General features: G+C 41.5%; 1 protein-coding gene across 1 annotated transcript in view; it reads left to right on the top strand.

The window, feature by feature from the left end:
• Positions 1–10976, top strand: part of LOC126412915 (glucose dehydrogenase [FAD, quinone]-like) — a 59299-nt gene extending 48323 nt beyond the window's left edge. Inside the window, exons 3-4 of the mRNA XM_050082803.1 lie at positions 9445–9868; positions 9976–10976. Of these exons, the coding sequence (XP_049938760.1) occupies positions 9445–9868; positions 9976–10976 (1425 nt within the window). The remainder of the gene's footprint in view (positions 1–9444; positions 9869–9975) is intronic.
• The last annotated feature ends 8583 nt before the right edge of the window (positions 10977–19559 follow it).

A 19559-nucleotide genomic window follows, 5' to 3' on the forward strand; every position in this document is an offset into this window, starting at 1 on the left:
TATTGGTTTATGTAAAAGAATTTAACGTTTATTATGTAATGGATATTATTGTTACTTTATTTAGAACGTGAAAGTGGTTAAGCTTTGATTATTTAAACATGTTAAAATGTAAAATAATGTAGAATAAGCTGTAGCCAATCAGATGGACGGCTTCACGAAAGGGAAATGCCCTAGTCAGTTGAGCGAGTGTGTTCGGCGAGCGGGAAACGCGGCCGGGGACGGGCAGAGGGACAGTGCTGATGGAGATGCGAAAGCGGACGGTCGGTCTTTAGGTAGCTAGCAAGTGAAACGACTTAGAAAATAGTGTGGTATGGCGGGACTTAGTCTCTGAGCGGTGAGCAGCCGTGAGCCTGGTGTGAACTCTAACTTTTTCGCATAGATAACTTATATTTCGAGATGAGATTGTGAATGATCGAACTGTGTCAAATGGATTGGCGCTCCAGTATAGTAGTAACTCTAAATACGATCACTTTCGCTATTAGTTTGCTTTATGAATAAACATTATTCTCTCCAAATCGCAACTGTGTGGCCTACATCATGTATGGGTCGTTAATTTAGCTCCCGACATTATTATTAACGTTGTTACATGTTATATTAACGTTGTATGTTTCATACAATTTCGCAAACATGCCATCAGCCGGACAATTTAACCAAAGGGTCACAACTGTCTAATTTAGGGCGTGTATTGTGACACATGCGGTTCAACCCCTAGACGATTTTGAGCCGACGCATTTCGACAAAGAGGAACCGCATGTGAGCCCGAACATTTTTGCGATGTGAGGTCGCATGTAACTTTCCCCTTCCTCCTCTTTTCAAATTTATGCAGCTGCAGTTGCACTCAAAACTTGTTATAGCGTTATCGCATCAAACAGATCTGTCCTAAGATTGCATTGCTTCATGAAGGACAGGATTTTTGCTAAGTGTGCATTTCATCATTTATCATATCCCTTGTTATTCTACTACGCCATCACACACTCACTCTTTTTCTGGATGGTATAAAAGATAACTTAATTAAACAACGTGACATTCATTAAGGGTATCAGCTAATGTAGCAATTCATTTTTCGCTTAAATTAGTATTAAAATATCTGTTCTTGTCTGAAATTTCATTCATTCTTATTGACTTTACAAAAGATGCATTATTAATTTTCTTACTCATTCGCACACTGATGATTTAGGTTCAATCATAGTTTTTCATTCCTTTTTAAAAGACCAATTGATGCCCACTGTCACTCCAAAATAATTTCTTAAAATTTAAGTCTTCTCTGTGTCGTAGCAAACTTACATTTGCTTGAGGAGAAGTTCAAGTAAGTACTACAACACACATATAAAATATTAGTTCATTTTACTGTAACTTTTCAATACAGAATACTTAACTCAGATAAACTCCCTGTCCACTAGAATCACAATATATATTTATAACTATCGCTGCCGACCGCTGTGGCCGAGCGGCTCTAGGCGCTTCAGTCTGGAACCGCGCGACCGCTACCGTCGCAGGTTCGAATCCTGCCTCGGACATGGATGTGTGTGATATCCTTAGGTCAGTTAGGTTTAAGTAGTTCTAAGTTCTAGGGGACTGAAGACCTCATATGTTAAGTCCCATAGTGCTCAGAGCCATTTGAACCATACTACTATAGCTGACTACAAGAAGAAATGTTTGTACATGACTAATACAGGGAGGCAGTCGCATATTAATGTGCAATTAACATTAAAATTTTGGTGCACAGTTCTGACTAATGATACTAGTGCTGCCAGAGCTGATGATGTTCTCTTAATCTATGATCACAGAGAGTGGCCAGCGGCGCTGCGCTCTGACGTAAGCAGACATCCGAAAGCTGTGGTGTATGGAACACCTTGAGCAAGTGTCTTCACCTATGTCTCTCATTCGTGGCTGTATTTGGCACCGACTGTATTGTCTTTAGCTTGTGGTCCCATTGTCAGGTACCAGCTGTAAAATGAGACCTCAGTCTTTGGACGACATCACAAACTCATTCATCGGTTTTACAAATATGTGCATTACGACATGATAAAATGCCAAAATGTGCATAATAGTACATAGCTGCACAATGACACACTTTGCAGTAGTGTGGCCAAATATTAATTTACACACTTGTTCTCTGTATAGGTTCTTAGATGAAAGAACAAGTCAAAAAATGAATTTTTATATTATGTATTCAAAATATTCAATTTTATACTGATACTGTCACTCTGATCACAATTTATTGGTTATGAACTGTAGATAAAAACTGAAGAAATTGCAAAAAGGAGATGGGACCTGGATAAACTGGAAGAAACAGAGGTTGTAGAGAGTTTCAGAAAGAGCATTAGGGAACGACTGACAAGAACAGGAGAAAGAAATGCAGTAGAAGAAGAATGGATAGCTCTGAGAGATGAAACAGGGAAAGGCGGCAGAGGAGCAAAAAGGTAGAAAGGCGAGTAGAAATCCTTGGATAACATAAAAGATATTGAATTTAATTGAGGAAAGAGAAAATATAGAAATGCAGCAAATGAAGCAGTAGAGAAGGAATACAAACATCTAAAAAATGAGATCGACAGGAAGTGCAAAATGGCTAAGCAGAGATGGCTAGAGGACAAATGCAAGGATGTAGAGGCATATATCTCTAGGGGTAAGATAAATACTGCCTACATGAAAATTAAAGAGACTTTCGGAATAAAGAGAACCACCTGCATGAATATCAAGAGCTCAGATGGAGAACCAGTCCTGAGAACAGAAGGGAAAGCAGAAATGTGGAAGGAGTATACATAGGGTCTATACAAGGGCGAAGTACTTGAGGGCAATATTATGGAAACTGAAGAGGACTTAGATGAAGATGAAATGGGAGATATGATACTGCGTGAAGAATCTGACAGAGGACTGAAAGACATAAGTTGAAACTAACCCCCGGGAGTAGACAACATTCCATTAGAACTACTTACAACATCGGGAGAGCTCACCATGATAAAATTCTACCATTTGGTGAGCAAGATGTATGACAGAGGTGAAATACCCTCAGACTTCAAGAAGAATATAATAATTCCAATCCCAAAGAAAGCAGGTGTTGACAGGTGTGAGAAGAGGAATTTGTGGCACCACTTGACTAGAGGAAGGGATCGGTTGATAGGACACCTTCTGAGGCGTCAAGGGATCACCAATTTAGTACTGGAGGGAGACGTGGAGGCTAAAAATCGTAGAGGGAGACCAAGAGATGAATACACTAAGCTGATTCAGGAGAATGTTAGATTGCAATAGTTACTCGGAGATGAAGAAGCCTGCACAGGATTGAGTAGCATAGAGAACTTCATCAAACAAGTCTCTGGACTGAATACCACATCAACAATGATACTATCAGTCATTGATGTTTAAGATGTGCAAACATTACATCTCAATATTTTTTTGTTGCTCTTGTTCAAGACCTGCAGGTCAGTCTCTCTTACCCAAGTTGAACACATAATATATTTTATTAACTATCATTAAAATGTCACCTAAAGAAAACAGACTCAAAACATTATCTTCGGTTTTAGGCACTGAATTATTTCATCACACGATGTCGATGTAGTCAATGGATTGGTACGAGAAATGCGGAGTTAGACTTTGATTTGAAGGTTCACGAATGTAACTCATCATGGCATGTTAACATTGATTTAATGAGAAATTGGAATGGTTGATGTGCAAGACTGTTCTCCACACACATTTTCTCCCAACTCTCTCTGTTGCACACACACATATGATTTCCCTGGTTAATGTTTTCACAGTGCTGGTTCAAAAATGGCTCTGGGCACTATGGGACTTAACATCTCAAGTCATCAGTCCTCTAGACTCTGAACTACTTAAACCTAACTAACCTAAGGACATCACACACATCCATGCCAGAGGCAGGATTCGAACCTGCGACTGTTGCGCGGTTCCAGACTGAAGCGCCTAGAACCGCTCGGACACAGCGGCCGGCCACAGTGCTAGTGATCATAATGTGTCTTACAAGAGTTGAAGTTCATCAAGTCCCTGACTTGATCACAGCTGTTCACGTTTTTTTTTGTTTTTTTTTTGGTTACTTTTGGAAGAAAGTCATACAATGTGGCGTCATACGATGCATTTAAATTGAGTGGTTTAGTTCGTTTTCACTCGCCCAACATCCTGAATCGAGGGAATGCAGGCTTTCTCGGCGAATCTCGATGATGAAGTGTTCTCGGGTTATCAGCCGAGTCCAGACGTCGTTCTGGAGCAGTGTTTCGACATTCCTTCATTCGTCAGAAGGTGAGAGACCCGAGCTGTAGGTCGGATAAGAATGAACAGTTCAATGAACTTCTGTGAGCTCCACTCGGTTACGCAGACTTGTGTGGGGCCTTGTTTTATCATGCAGAAGGAGAAATTCGTTTGCTTCCTTGGGGCGACAAACATTCTGAAGTCTTTTCTTCCATTCCCTGAGGGTAGCGCAGCAGTGAGCACTGGCTAGCATGCGGGAAATCGGACAGATTTGTGCGACCTCGTTGCCATGGTTACAGACGCCTCGCCTAACGACTCACCGCGCTTTCGTTCACGGTCAGGTCTCCGTAGACATTCTGTAAGCGCCTGTGGATATCTGTGCTGCTCTAGTTTTCCGCCAAAAGAAACTCGATAACATCTCTCTGGTTGGAAAGCACATCCGTTGCAGATGTCTTTTTGAAGGTTACATGTAGCACCACCACCAATCGGAACTTCATGAGACTATAAGAGCTGAGGCGGGAATATTCCACGGTGTGACGAAACAGATTCCTCATTTGTAACCGAAACTGGTGGAGAAAAAAAATATTTTGTATTACATGTTGAACACACCTGGCAGGCACACTGTGTGTGTTGATGTTTTCTTGACACATATTTTAGCTATGGAAAAACTGCAAGCTACACTTTCTATGTATTTTTACTAAAAATTGATTCCTTCTGAACATAGGGCCAATTTACAGAAAGTTCAGGTCTGGGGGTATTTTTGAGCACGGTCAAGATGGCGGCTACATACTGATAGGCTGTTACCTATTAACGCCAGCTAAAATACTTGGCTATTTTTGGCTGTTTCATTTTAATGACAGATAAAACAGTGAGCTCTCATTGCCACAGCAAAATGTTTGTGGTCTGGTGTGTGTGTGTGTGTGTGTGTGTGTGTGTGTGTGTGTGTGTGTGTGTGTGTGTGTGAGATGAGGCAGAATTTGCCGTGTGTCAGGTTACTGCTGACACAGAATCTCAGCTTGCGTCTTGGCAAGCCGTATGTGTGACGTCATTGAAAGGAGGCGTGACTTTTCATGTCATGGGATTTCAGTCAATGACCTCTAGTAACATGTTGCAAATGCAAATAAAGTGTTTCACAACGCATATATCTGCACTGCTGTAGCGATCTGTGGCTAATATCATGGCAGAGTATAATGCCTCTGCAGCTGCAAGTTTTTCACACGTACATGTTTCCATATCAAGTCAATGCCGCTCCCATTTCCAACTGTAGTGGGTACTTATCATTGAGACTCGACTGTGGATCAATGGAAATGATTTTCTTGTTACTCGTGATCAATGGTTGTGGCCGGAGATGCCATCATCCAGGCGAATGGCTGCTCAAAACGTGCGCTGCAACGCGGACGTAGGCCAGTGTGGTGAGTATCATGCATGACTTTCACCTTAGTTTTCATGGGACCTGTGGTGGTAACAGATGGCACCATGACAGTTGTGTGTCTGCTTGAACTTAGCTGCAGACCACCTGCATCCACTCACGCTTCATATCTTCCCCCACGACGATGGCATTTTCTAGGAAGACAACTGTCTGTGAGACAAGGTCATAATCGTGCTATCGTGCTACAGTAGTTCGAGTAGCTTGATAATGATCACACGTTAATGTCACGGTCAGTAAATTCACCGGATCCGAACGCGAAAGAACAGACAGCTTGTGCCACGTTCCTCTGAAAACCTGCCAAGGATTTGTTGAGTGTACGGGACACAGTGTCGTTGCTGTATTGCGTTCCGAATGTAGACCACCGGCCAACGGGATGTTAGGCAGATGTTCATGACACACTCTAAGGAAAAAAAAAAAAGGGAAACGGCGCACCACGAAGGAATTATCCGAATGGGACCGAAATCAGTAGATTTGACGTACATGTACAGACAAACAGATGAATACAGTTTCGGAAAAATTAGATGAATTATTCAGGAGAAAGAACTTCACAAATTGGGCACTTCTTAACGCAATGGTCCACATCTGGCCCTTACGCAAACAGTTATTGGAGTTGGCATTAATTGATAAAGTTGTTTGATGTCCTCCTGAGGGACATCATGACAATTGGCGCGTTAGATCGTCAAAATCCCGAGCTGGTTGGTGTGCCCTGCCCACAATGCTCAAAACGTTCTCAATCCCGGAGAGATCTGTTGACCTTGCCGATCGTGGTATGGTTTGGCAAGAACAATGATAAGCATTAGAAACTCTCACCGTCTGCGTGCAGGTCTTATCTTTCTAAAATGTAAGCTCAGGATGGCTTGCCACGAAGGGAAACAAAAGGAAGCGAAGAATATCATCGATGTACCGCTGCGCTATAAGGGTACGAACCTAAAAGTCTTGCTGTGAATTGAAATGGCACCCCAGACCCGCACTCCTGGTTGTCGGTCCGAATGGCGGGTGATAGGTTCGTATCCCACCGGCGTCAGGGGCGTCTCTAGACATGTGTTTGCTGATCATCAGAGCTCAGTTCAGTGCAGGACTCATCACTGAAGACAGTTGTACCCCATTCAGTGAGATTCCAGGCCTCAACGATCAGCATAGACATGTCTGGAGACCTACCAGACAGCGGTGAGATACCAACCCGGCTGTCGCGCGCCCTATGGCCAGACAGTGGTGATGATCTGGGGTGACATTTCATCTCATAGCAGGACATCTTTGTTTACCATCCGTGGCATCCATACAGCACAGTGGTACGTCATGACAAGCCATCCTGGGCCTACTTTTCAGCGTCTACCCGCACATGGTGAGAGTTTCTACTGCTTGTATTTGTGCTTGCCAATCCTTACGTTGACTAGAAAAGTCCCCGGATCTCTCCCCAGTTGAGAATGTAAGGAGCATTAAGGGCAGGGACACCCAACCAGATAGAGATTTTGACAATCTAACGCACCAAGTGTATAGAATTTAGCATGACATGCACCAGGGGGACACCCAAGAACTCTGTCAATCAGTTCCATTCCGAGTAACTGCTTTCACAGTGCCCAGAGATGGAACAACGGCTTATTGACTTGCTCAATTGGTGAAGCTCTTTTTCTTGAATAAACCTTTCAATTTTACTGAAATTTTAATCAAGTGTTTGTAGATGTATATCACATCTACCGATCTCCATTCCTTTCGGATAATTCCTTCATGACGCGTCGTTTTTTGTCTTAGGGTGTATTTTTGGCCCATAAGTGTAGTAAAAACGCAAATGTCGTGTGAGTAGCCCCTCCCGTCGGGTAGACCGTTCGCCGGGTGCAAGTCTTTTGATCTGACGCCACTTCGGCGACTTGCGCGTCGATGGGGATGAAATGATAATGATTAGGACAACACAACACCCAGTCGCTGAGAGGAGTAAATCTCCGACCCAGCCGGAAAACTAACCCGGGCCTTTTGGATTGACATTCTGTGGCGCTGACCACTCAGCTACCGGGGGCGGACATACGTGTAGTTCTTATGTACAACAAACACCACCAGGTAGACCGTACATATTCACAAGGGTTAATCGAAATTTATTTCCATCTGCACTGAAACATTTGCTCTCGGTTTCATTCTACACCGTTTCGAGACTTCATTCGTCCCCCATTCGTGTTTATATAAAAATTTAATTGGCGTTTCACACTTCAGATAATCATTGCGTCTGTTATCTGTTGACGGCTTAGCTAGGGATCATTGTGTATGTACACAAAAAACTAAACTAAACTCCGTCCGAAGAGACCATGAAGGCCCGACGGTACCGACCAGCCGCCGTGTCATCCACAGCCCACAGGCATCACTGGATGCGATTATGGAGGCGCATGTGGTCAGCACACCACTCTCCCGGCCGTTGTCAGTTTTCGTGACCGGAGCCGCTAATCCTCAATCAAGTAGCTCCTCAGTTTGCCTCACAAGGGCCGAGTGCACCCCGCTTGCCAACAGCGCTGGATAGACCAGATGGTCACCCATACAAGTGCTAGCCCAGCCCGACAGCGATTAACTTCGGTGATCTGACGGGAACCGATGTTACTACTGCTGCAAGGCCGTTGCCTGTGTGTGTACACGGCACGCAGGAAATCAATCACTGGCGGCTCCACCACATTCACCTAGAGGTTAAATAAGGATACCGCAGAGTAAAATAGGAGACACCACACAAATACCGCGTAACACGTCTGTAGACCTGATAAAGGCTTCAGTTCGGCGATGGAAACTTTTCACAGCCTTCTTCATGTACGCCATATTCAACAGTCACTGACTGATTAACAGATCCCTCAGTGACACCAGATTGAGGGAATGTTGATTGCTACGTCCAACCCGCTGTTCTAGATAGTTCATGTATTTTCATTGTACTTCAAGAAGAATAAATAAATACCTTGAGCATTGCCGATTGCAATGTAAATTTGTCCACCACAATAAAACATTTGGAATTCGTAGTGTCCTGAAACGAAGATATTAAATGAACACGATCAAAAGTAATATAAGAGTAATATTATATAGCTGAATAAAATCAGGTGATGCTGAAGTAATTCCATTACGAAATGAGACACTGAAAGTAGTTGCTCGGTTTTGCTGTTTTCCAAAAATTTGCTGTTGACAGTGCTGACAACAAAAAGAGATATAAGGTAAAGACTAATAATATCAAGAAAATAATTTCTCAAAAACATAAATCTGTTAACATCTATTGTAAATATAGGTGTTAGAGAGTCTTTTCTGAAAATATTTGCCTGAGTAAATTTATTATTAAATGAATAGTGGACAGTAAGAGGTAGAGACAAAACGAGAAGAGAATTTTTTGCAATACATTGTTACAGAGAAATGTTGAGAATTAGAGAGATAGGTCAAGTAACTGATAAAAGGTACTGCACCGGGCTGGGGAGAAAAGAACAGTATGGCAAAATGTAACTAAAAGAAGGAATCGATTCGTAGGACAGATCATCAAGGCATCTCAAAACAGTTTATTTTGTAATTTAAGTATTGCTCGGTAAAAATGGAAGTGGGTGATCAAGTCTTAACTGCAGCAAGCAAATGCAAATAGATGTAAGTTGCAGTAGTCATCCAGCGACGAAGAGACGTACACAGCATAGCCGAATGTGGAAACCTGCATCAAACCAGTCTTCAGACTGAAGACCACAATAACAATTACGTGTATGGTGTAAAAATATACCACAATTTTCGGACAATATAAGCCCAACCAATTATATAAGAGTTAAATGAGCATTAAGTAGGTAATAAATATAAAGAAAATCGGGTTACTTTTGTTCCAGATGGATTGGACTTACCGGACGGAACCAGAAAATCAAACTTGCCTGGCGCAGGTGAATGGAAGATGTGCTTGGCCACGAGGTCTCGGTGGTACCAGCTCAATCAATGGCATGTTGTTCATCAGAGGCAGCCAGCAGGACTATGATGGCTGGGCAGCGCTCGGCAATGATGGGTGGTCCTACCGGGAGGTACTGCCCTTTTTCAAGAAACTGGAGGCCTTTGATGAGGAAGAACTGAAGAAAAGGCCGCTCGTGGCAGGTGTACATGGGCGCAGTAGACCTATTTACGTCACGAAACTGGAGCGCCTAGATCCTGCCTTTCAGACACTATACGCTGCTGCCAAAGAACTAGGCTACAAAATTATTGAGGACTACAGCGCCGAGCCCCTTGTGGGGTTTGGGGATATACACTGCTCCATCAAGAATGGTACGAGGTGGAGCACAGCTCGTGGATACCTGACGCCAGTGACACAGAGGTCGAACCTGCATGTCCTGAAGTTTGCATACGTAACCAAGGTTCTGATTCGGGAAAAGGACCAGGCAGCATATGGCGTGATGGTACTGTCAAGGAAGTTAGAGCAAGAAAGGAAGTAATACTGTCAGCAGGAGTTATTAACACACCTCATATACTGATGCATTCTGGAATTGGGCCAAAAACCCACTTGGATAAGGTTGGCGTACGAGTGCTGAAGGATCTCAGAGTTGGTTACAACCTTCAGGACCATCTGGCATACATTGGACAATATTACAGAAGGCAAAAGTTGGTGGGAACAAGACCTGAAGAGGATTTATTCAAATATTTGATGAACAAGACAGGCCCTCTTTCAACCATACGGCTTTTTTCTTACACAGGGTTCACAGTGACAGATAAAGCGCCGCCAACACTTCCTGGTATCGATCCAACTGACTACCCTGACATACAGCTCCTCTTCGTCCTTGCTCAAAGCAACACTGCAAGCCTCGTTGCCAAAGCTTTCAATTTGAATGACGAAGTGACCAGCACCCTGAAGAAACTTGTTGAAAACGAGGACGTGATATTAGTTTCGGTGACATTATTAGCACCTAGGAGCCGTGGCCGCGTCAAACTGAGGACTGCCGACCCGATGGACCTGCCACTCATCTACCCCGGCTATCTTGGAGACCCTGGCGACTTCGAGAATCTACTGGCTGGCGTGGAAATCGCCCACAGGCTGGGCTCGACAGAGGCAATGAAGAAGGCTGGTTACTCTGTAAAGCAGTTCCCTCTGAAGAACTGCAACCGCTCATCGCTGCTGGAACACGACTACTGGCGATGTGCTGTGCCGTACCTAACCAGCACGCTTTTCCACCTAGTGGGCACAGCCAAGATGGGACCCTCTGCAGATGCTGACGCGGTCGTTGACCCGTGGCTGCGAGTCCGTGGAGTGCGCAATCTGCGTGTAGCTGACGCCTCCGTCATGCCAGTAATTGTTCGCTGCAACACCAACGTCGCCTCCATCATGATCGGCGAGAAGTGTGCACATGTGGTGACCGAAGAGTGGCGGGACCTTTCTTAGCGTTGGACAAACAGAACGAGAACAGCACATCCTCAAGTGTAAGGAAGACAAAGGCGGTTCCCCCAAGAACGGTTGAATACTAGAGAAGATCTAGTTTTACTTTTACCCGGAAAGCTGACACTTATCGCAACTTCTCACACTACAAAATACATGTTCTCAGCCAAACCGCTATCATGATCAACGTCAATTATTAAACTACTTATGATTTATTTCCCTGTGATATTTTCATGAGTCACTATGCCACAAGTCTGGTACATGGGGGAGTGACGATTATATTCTCTCATCGCTAAAAACGACACTAACAATTTGCTGTTTTGGTTTGTTCGCTTGGTCTTTATAACCAGTTATGGAGAGGATGTTCAGCTGTTTTAACGGCAGGAAAGATGGGAAGCCACCTCCATGGCAGCAACAGTCCACAGCCATACTATGAAAGAATGTTAGATTAAGAATATTGGATTAGAGGTTATTATAAAAAGTGATGTTGAGAGGAGAGGACCATAACGGGGGACTCACACACACACAATGTAACAGGAACACGTGCATATATTTTTGTATGTGGTAACTTAATGAGTACACACATTAGTGTGTTGCTTGTTTTTTATGTGTTGAATAATGTTCCCACAAACTTTATGACCTGATGTTTTCTGCATGGTCGTAAGTGCACGACTAAGTGGACTATGCTTGTCAGTATAGACTAACCGTGTTGAGTTCACGGGTCCAGATTTGGACATCTGATGAGTTGCCCAGTGGAAAATAAGCATTAAAAGCCTGCCCTTGCAACATGTACTTCGAGGTACTACGAAACCTAAACACATACGACTTGTAATTGCTATCGTTACTTGCATCCACATAACGTAAACACTACTTATAGAACCCAGTACGTTGTCCTCGATAGTGAGTGCTCATCGTAGGTGAGGGTAACATCTGGAGTGCCCCAGGGAAGTGTGGTAGGTCCACTGTTGTTTTCTATGTACATAAATGATCTTTTGGATAGGGTGGATAGCAATGTGCGACTGTTTGCTGATGATGCTGTGGTGTACGAGAAGGTGTCGTCGTTGAGTGACTGTAGGAGGATACAAGACGACTTGGACAGGATTTGTGATTGGTGTAAAGAATGGCAGCTAACTCTAAATATAGATAAATGTAAAGTAATGCAGATGAATAGGAAAAAGAATCCCGCAATGTTTGAATACACCATTAGTAGTGTAGCGCTTGACACAGTCACGTCGATTAAATATTTGGGCGTAACATTGCAGAGCGATATGAAGTGGGACAAGCACGTAATGGCAGTTGTGGGGAAGGCGGATAGTCGTCTTCGGTTCACTGGTAGAATTTTGGGAAGATGTGGTTCATCTGTAAAGGAGACCGCTTATAAAACGCTAATACGACCTATTCTTGAGTACTTCTCGAGTGTTTGGGATCCGTATCAGGTTGGATTGAGGGAGGACATAGAAGCAATTCAGAGGCGGGCTGCTAGATTTGTTACTGGTAGGTTTGATCATCACGCGAGTGTTACAGAAATGCTTCAGGAACCCGGGTGGGAGTCTCTGGAGGAAAGGAGGCGCTCTTTTCGTGAATCGCTACTGAGGAAATTTAGAAAACCAGCATTTGAGGCTGACTGTAGTACAATTTTACTGCCGTCAACTCATATTTCGCGGAAAGACCACAAAGATAAGATAAGAGAGGTTAGGGCTCGTACAGAGGCATATAGGCAGTCGTTTTTCCCTCCGCCACGCACCGTATGGTGGATTGCGGAGTATGTATGTAGATGTAGATGTAGATGTAGATCTAAAGTTGTTCAGTATACCGTCCTCGGTCACCAGCAGGAGTATCTGCGCATCCATTACACCCTCTATATTTAGGAGGTTGTTGTACTTACCGGCCTACTTTGCGCATGTACTGTGATCACGACGGTGCTGAGAGAACTCGGCACAACGCACAAAACTTATTTTTCTACAGCTCCTTTACTTCTTGGAAAGAATTTGTACGTGATCTATTTTAAGCAAGTGCTGTGGATGATAATGTCGTTACTACGACCATACGTCATTCATGGGACATATCAGCCTACCATGGCCAAGGTGATTGTACACTAAGGCCAACTGATTCAAGTGTTACAACTTGCTGTTATGATAAACGATGAAGCTAGGCTGCTATTAGAGTCACACTGGGATACTCAAATTGGAACATTTGAAGCTGATCACAGAAATATCAACGTCACTATCACTACAGTTGGCAATCAGATGTCAACTAATTTCGCAGTTTGATACAGTCATGCCACTTTTCTACTTACGTCAAGTTCTGGTTTTTGAATCAAAGTTTTTGTGTTTAAGTACTCGCCACGATCATTTACTGCATATTGTGAGCGTTTGTAGGACCTTAGAGTGCGCTGTTGGTTTTAAATATATTGAAATTTAAAAAGTACTCGTAATGGCGGATCAAATGGCGGTCAGCGATAATCCTATTTGCCTCCGCAGCAGATGTGCTAAATTGCTGGAAAATCCCAAATAATGGGCAAGTGGAGGTTATGGTCTAACAAATAAATACATGTACGCTCAGTGTTGCTTTACAGTGTATTAAGAAACATAATCACGGTACATTTACCACAATACCGACATCTAAGTCAGATAAGAACAATAGCTCTTGTAACAAGTGAAACAAAGGTAGCTCGACTTACGAGCAACAAGATCAAAACCAAAAAAACAATAAAGATACATTCTAATTGTGAATTGCTATTTATACACTAATTTCAATGGCAGTGATTCTTATATATCTCGTTACATCTACATTTCTCATCGTTTTTCATATAATTAATGTTGGACATAATTACACAAAATATCTATACATCAGAGTTTGTTCGTTTTTATACGTTTAAAAATATTTTTCGTTAATTATTAATGTCACTTTTTCTATACGTTGTATCCGATTTATTGAATTCACTACCCAAAGGATGCAACATCGCCCCCTGGGATGTCCATACAAAAATGTAATAGTGTTGTGGATATACCACCTGCGCGTCTGTCACACACTACATAAGTTTATTTATCACAGTTCGCGAATGTCACAAGCTTACTGTGCGGTTCAGTTTGTCATAGCTTTCACACTTTGAAATTCTACGGTTCATTTACAGTTAATGGGTTCACTGTACTTGTTTTTGCTGCTTAATTTTTGTTTAAAGTTTTTGCACCTTGAATTACCCTTTAGTTCATGGAGAGGGGGTCCAGTAACTTCAGCAATTAATCGAAGGGTCCACCTATTCAGGCACGGTGCACGGGAGAAAAAGGCTCTACAAAAGCCCTCCATGGATCGATCCCACCTCCCCTTTGCACTCCACATTCGTAATATTGCAGATAAAGACAAAGCTCTTAATGTCTATCCCACTTGGTGTAATGGAGGATGCATTACTCCATGTGCAATGTGCACTTTTAGTAAAATGTCTCTGAATATAACCGAAAAGTTACAAACTTCTTTGTTGAAAATTTCCTATCATTATACGATGAAAAATCAACTAAAGGCTTCTCCGACGGCTGACAGTGCCGACGCCGCGGCCGAAGTCTGGAACAAGGTGCGTTGATTCTTGGCGTGTGTTGTGGAGGACACGCCCGGCAGGAACGGTATTCGAAGCCGCGATCCCATCGCCAGCGGATGGCTGCTCTGCATACGCTGCCCACGTGTGGTCTCGTTCGGCTGCACATCTCCGGGACACAAGATCATGAAAACCACCAATTACGTGTTAGACATTGTCCAAACTTGTTGTTGTTTGCAAAGGGAAGTACTGCTTAATAGCAAGTGAGAATAGAATGCAAATATCTGGATGATTATCTGTATATAGTTATATAACCAATTCACATCCAAAATACCTCCACCCTTTGATCGTCATAACATTCATTTGAAATAATTAAAGCAGAACTAAATTTTTTACACGTTTACTATGTTTTAGATTGCAAGTAAAATAACAAATGCCGAAAGATCTGACAGAAAAAGCATTTTTGATTGCATAACTGTTTCTACAGTGAAATCAATTAATTTACTGTTCAATGAAGCGAATGAATGCTAAGACAAATGCACATTTTTTAGTTAACTGAAGTTATATCGGCTAATGTCTGTTGAAACGTCCCATTAGAAAAATTAATGAATTACTCTGCTGATAAACCTCTTACATTATTTGATTTCAAACAGCTGAGCAGAAATGAACGTCCTCAGACATTTCGCTTTTTCCCTATTCTGATCAACACTAAAATGAAACACAATATTTTTAGCGCAACGCAATCTGACTTTTAATAATCCCTACAAAAGAATGGCCCTGACTAACAATAACCTATACCTTTCACAAATCACTTACCTCACAAAAATCTTTGTTACTCAAACTACTTCAATACAGCGAGCGCCACTACTGCCAGCTAAATAAAAGATTCAAACTACTGAAGGCACTAACTACTGATAGGCATAGTTAGCAAATGAAAGATTTTGATATAGAAGAAACAATGTATTTACCTTAATAGTGTTCAAAAGTCATTAAATATATATATATATATATATATATATATATATATATATATCACTCCATGATATCCAATATTACAAATTTACTGTCTCTGTCCAGATCATCCGCTCTCGAAACTCCGCCATCTCTCTCCCCACATCCACCACTGCTGGCGGCTCACCTCCAACTGCGCAACGCTACACGCTGTTAACAGCCAACAGCCCAACACTACAATGGCAGACGACATTGCAAACTAGCCACAGACTGCACACAGCACAGCCAGTGATTTTCATACAGAGCGCTACGTGGCGTTACCAATAAGAAAACATAAACAGCCTACTTACATAGCCCCCATGGTCCCCACAAAAAAATTTGCAAATTGTTTTGGGACATGGCGAATACAGATTTGAAAAAATGTTTCATAATTACAATAACAAAGAAATCAAATGCACACACTTATTGATACAATGTTGGTCAAAAGCTAAAATTTTCTCACAGTCCATAAAGACAGTGCTGATCGTTCATCACAGTAAAATAGCAGTGTTTTTCTCAAAGTCTGAGCAGTAAAAGAAAATGCACATGGAAGTAGTGGATTTCCATGCAGTCTTGAAGAAGTAGTGTTGTCCTTCCAACGGAAAGACAGTGCTGACTCTTGACACGCAGACAGGTAATGGGCCACAACAGAGCAAACCCACCACAGAATCAGTCGAAGTTTTGAAGAATATTGGTAGGTAGGTCACCTCAGAGCCGACCCACTGTAGCCCTGGTAGAGATTATGGTATTGGTGGGCCACCACAGGTGTAGAAATAATGGTACTGGTGAGTCAACAAAGGTGTAGACCCACTGTAGCCCTTGTAGAAATAATGGTACTGGTGAGTCAGAAAAGGTGTAGACCCACTGTAGTCCTTTTAGAGACGGCCAGCAGCCATCTGTTGCGACTGTGCAGGTGCACAATGACCATCGAAGAGTCTTGCGGAGAATATAGCAAGTCCATAAACCACCACTTGTCCATTCACAAAAAATTTGTTTGAAATGTCCTTATAACCAGCAATGCTGTTATCCAGTCCCTTGCTGAATTATTAGCACACGTGCAAACACTATCAGTCCCTACTTCTCAAATATTGTCCATATACTATGACCAACAGAAACGTGTGCAGTGAAATGTAACTTACAAGTTACTTAATTGGATGAACTGGTGTAAATTACAATTTTATAACATAAGAATACAATAACAAAGGTACAGAATACATCATTAAAGAACATAACAATACAGATAACATTTGTAATAATAGGGGCTTTACAAAAGAATAGAAATAAACACATACATCAGTGTTACAGGAATTATGACATAAGTAAATACATAAAAGATCAGAATAACTTTTGAAACATCAACTTCACACATGAGCATTAAAACAAAACAGAATAAATAATGTCTAAACATCTTTACAATGTAAATAACATATTATCAGAAAAATTCTACAACGTAACTCTCATCAGATAAACACATAAAGACAGGAAGAACACAAATATCCAAGGGTACACAAACACATAGTGGGATAACACAAGGAAAGGACAGGGTTTGTTTTACTGCAGTATTTCGCAAACAAAACTTTCTTTACTTCTCGGAGAACTCCCTTCGTTCTTCATTATTTCCAAAAATTCCTATCTATACCTGATTTCTGTACTTTTTTCATATAACTTCTCAATGCATTTCTTCCAATTCATCGTAACTCATTCTCTTATATAGTCTATCCCCTCTTAAGCTAACTTAAATCTACTGATCTCAGATGCATAAACTAAGGGATGAGGCAATGCAGCAGCACAAACAGTTAATACAAACAGCAATGACAAAAAAATGGAAATGGGCAAAGCAAGCAGCAGTAAATGTAATAACTTATATCTAAACATGACAAACCCACAAGCAGAAAAAATAGTACACTAAAGACAACATTGCAGATAAGGTAAATGTATAATCACATCTTAATGTCTATGTAATTAAAGTGGTGCACCACAAAAACTAATTCTACAAAAAATTACCAAGTACTTGAAAAGAAAATTATATTTGCAGTTACTGTTATTAGTCCCTTCTTATTGTTCTTTCCATTCCAAGAGCTCCTTTTTCGAAGAATGTGGATAATAAAATAATTATTTAATAGATCTGTTGACAGAAAGTGTTCACATTAGCAAATACATTTAAGTTTATTTTATAAAACCAATGCTGCAACACAGCAGGAAAACAGATATCAAATGAAATAAGCAATTACGCAAACCAAAGCATAAAAACATCATTCAATAGCTATGTGGCATTACGTAAGTCAGTAGCTCTCAACTCTCGTAGAAAGGCACTTGTCATAATCAGGTTTGCAGATGTAAGAATATTTCCCATCAATTCATAAGCATTTTAGTAAGTAGCACAAAGTATGATATGTTTCCAAGTAATGAGCATGTCGTATTTGCGATGCTTTCTACAATGGAATGTCAACAGCGAGGTTAAAAGTCTCTTTTTTTTTCACCTAATGGCTTTTTCTCCAGGCAAGTGGCACAGCTGGGCGTCCACGACGCATTACTTGAAGGTCACTTAACTTTCTTACCGCAATATTTACGACAGCAGTGACAGTCTCATATAAAAAAAAATTTCTCAGGTCGAGAATTTGCGTCACGAATGTGTAGAAAGAAAATCCTATAAATATAACAGCATCCAAAAAATTTTCGCCGGCATTGTGATACCTTCACGCATATACACACATTTCATAACTCTTAAAGTACGATTCTTGGATTCCAACATCCTTTTTCACAAACCAAAGTCGCTAACCACTACTCATTATTCCTTACCTTACTACACATATACATATTCGTCGACACTTCTTCAATATTTCATCATAATAAATATATAACAGCTCATAGCTTTGTGCAGTTGGAGGTGAGCTGCCAGCAGTCGTGGATGTGGGGAGAGAGATGGCGGAATTTTGAGAGCGGACGATTTGGACGTGTCTCATTAAGAAAGAGTAAATTTGTAGGACTGGATGTCATGAACTGATTATATAATATGACTTTTGAACAATATTAATATTAATACATTGTTTGTTTTCTATCAAAATCTTTCTTTTGCTAACTGTGCCTTCAGTAGTATTAATTTTTATTTAGCTGGCAGTAGTGGCGCTCCCTTTATTGCAGTAGTTCGAGTAACGAAGATTTTTGTGAGGTAAGTGATTTGTGAAACGTATAGGTTAACGTTAGTCAGGGCCATTCTTTTGTAGGGATTTATTAAAGTCAGATTGTGTGTCAGTTTAAGCACAGTCATGTATAATTGTTCAAAGGGGACGTTTCACTGTTTACTGTTGGAAAGTGAATACCACACAGTAGGAATGAAGTGATTCTTAGCTACTCTATGTAAGGTAATAGCTAATATGCCTACACATACTGAAGTTAGGTTAAAGTCGTTGTATAGTTGATGCTTTGTTTGCACTAGACAAGTTGTAGTGATTCTCTGTTAGACAACAAAGTTTAACTGTTTTTGCAGATTCACAGTCTTTTCATTACCAGTAACTACACAGTGTTTATTAAATTCATGCTGAAAAATAATTCTAAAGGTAAGACACTGTTTCGTTTTCCATAGTTTTGGAATTCAGATAACCGGCAGTAACTCTGTCTTCTCTGACCATTACAGTTTTGCAAAAACGTCAAAGTTTATAGTTGTTGACACTGTTGGCGTTATTTTTCTGTAGTAAAGTTAAATTTTACATTCAGTTCCTGGCACAGTTATTGCTATTCGATGAGGAACATTCATGGTATTTAGACTGAAGAGCCAAAGAAAATGGTATGCTTGCCTAATATCGCGCAGTGCCCCGCGAGCACGCAGCAATGCCGCAACAGGACGTAGCATAGACTCGACTGATGACTGAAATAGTACTGGAGGAAACTGACACCATGATCCTTGCAAAGATGTCCATAAATCCGTTAGAGTACGAGCGGGTGGAGGTCTCTTCTAACAGTACGTTGCAAGGCATCCCGGATATGCTCAATAGTGTTCACATCTGGGGAGTCTGGTGGCCAGATAAAGTGTTTAAACCCAGAAGAGTGTTCCTGGAGCCACTGTGTTGCAA

The sequence above is a fragment of the Schistocerca serialis genome, chromosome 7, assembly GCF_023864345.2.
Source record: "Schistocerca serialis cubense isolate TAMUIC-IGC-003099 chromosome 7, iqSchSeri2.2, whole genome shotgun sequence".
NCBI lineage: Eukaryota > Metazoa > Arthropoda > Insecta > Orthoptera > Acrididae > Schistocerca > Schistocerca serialis.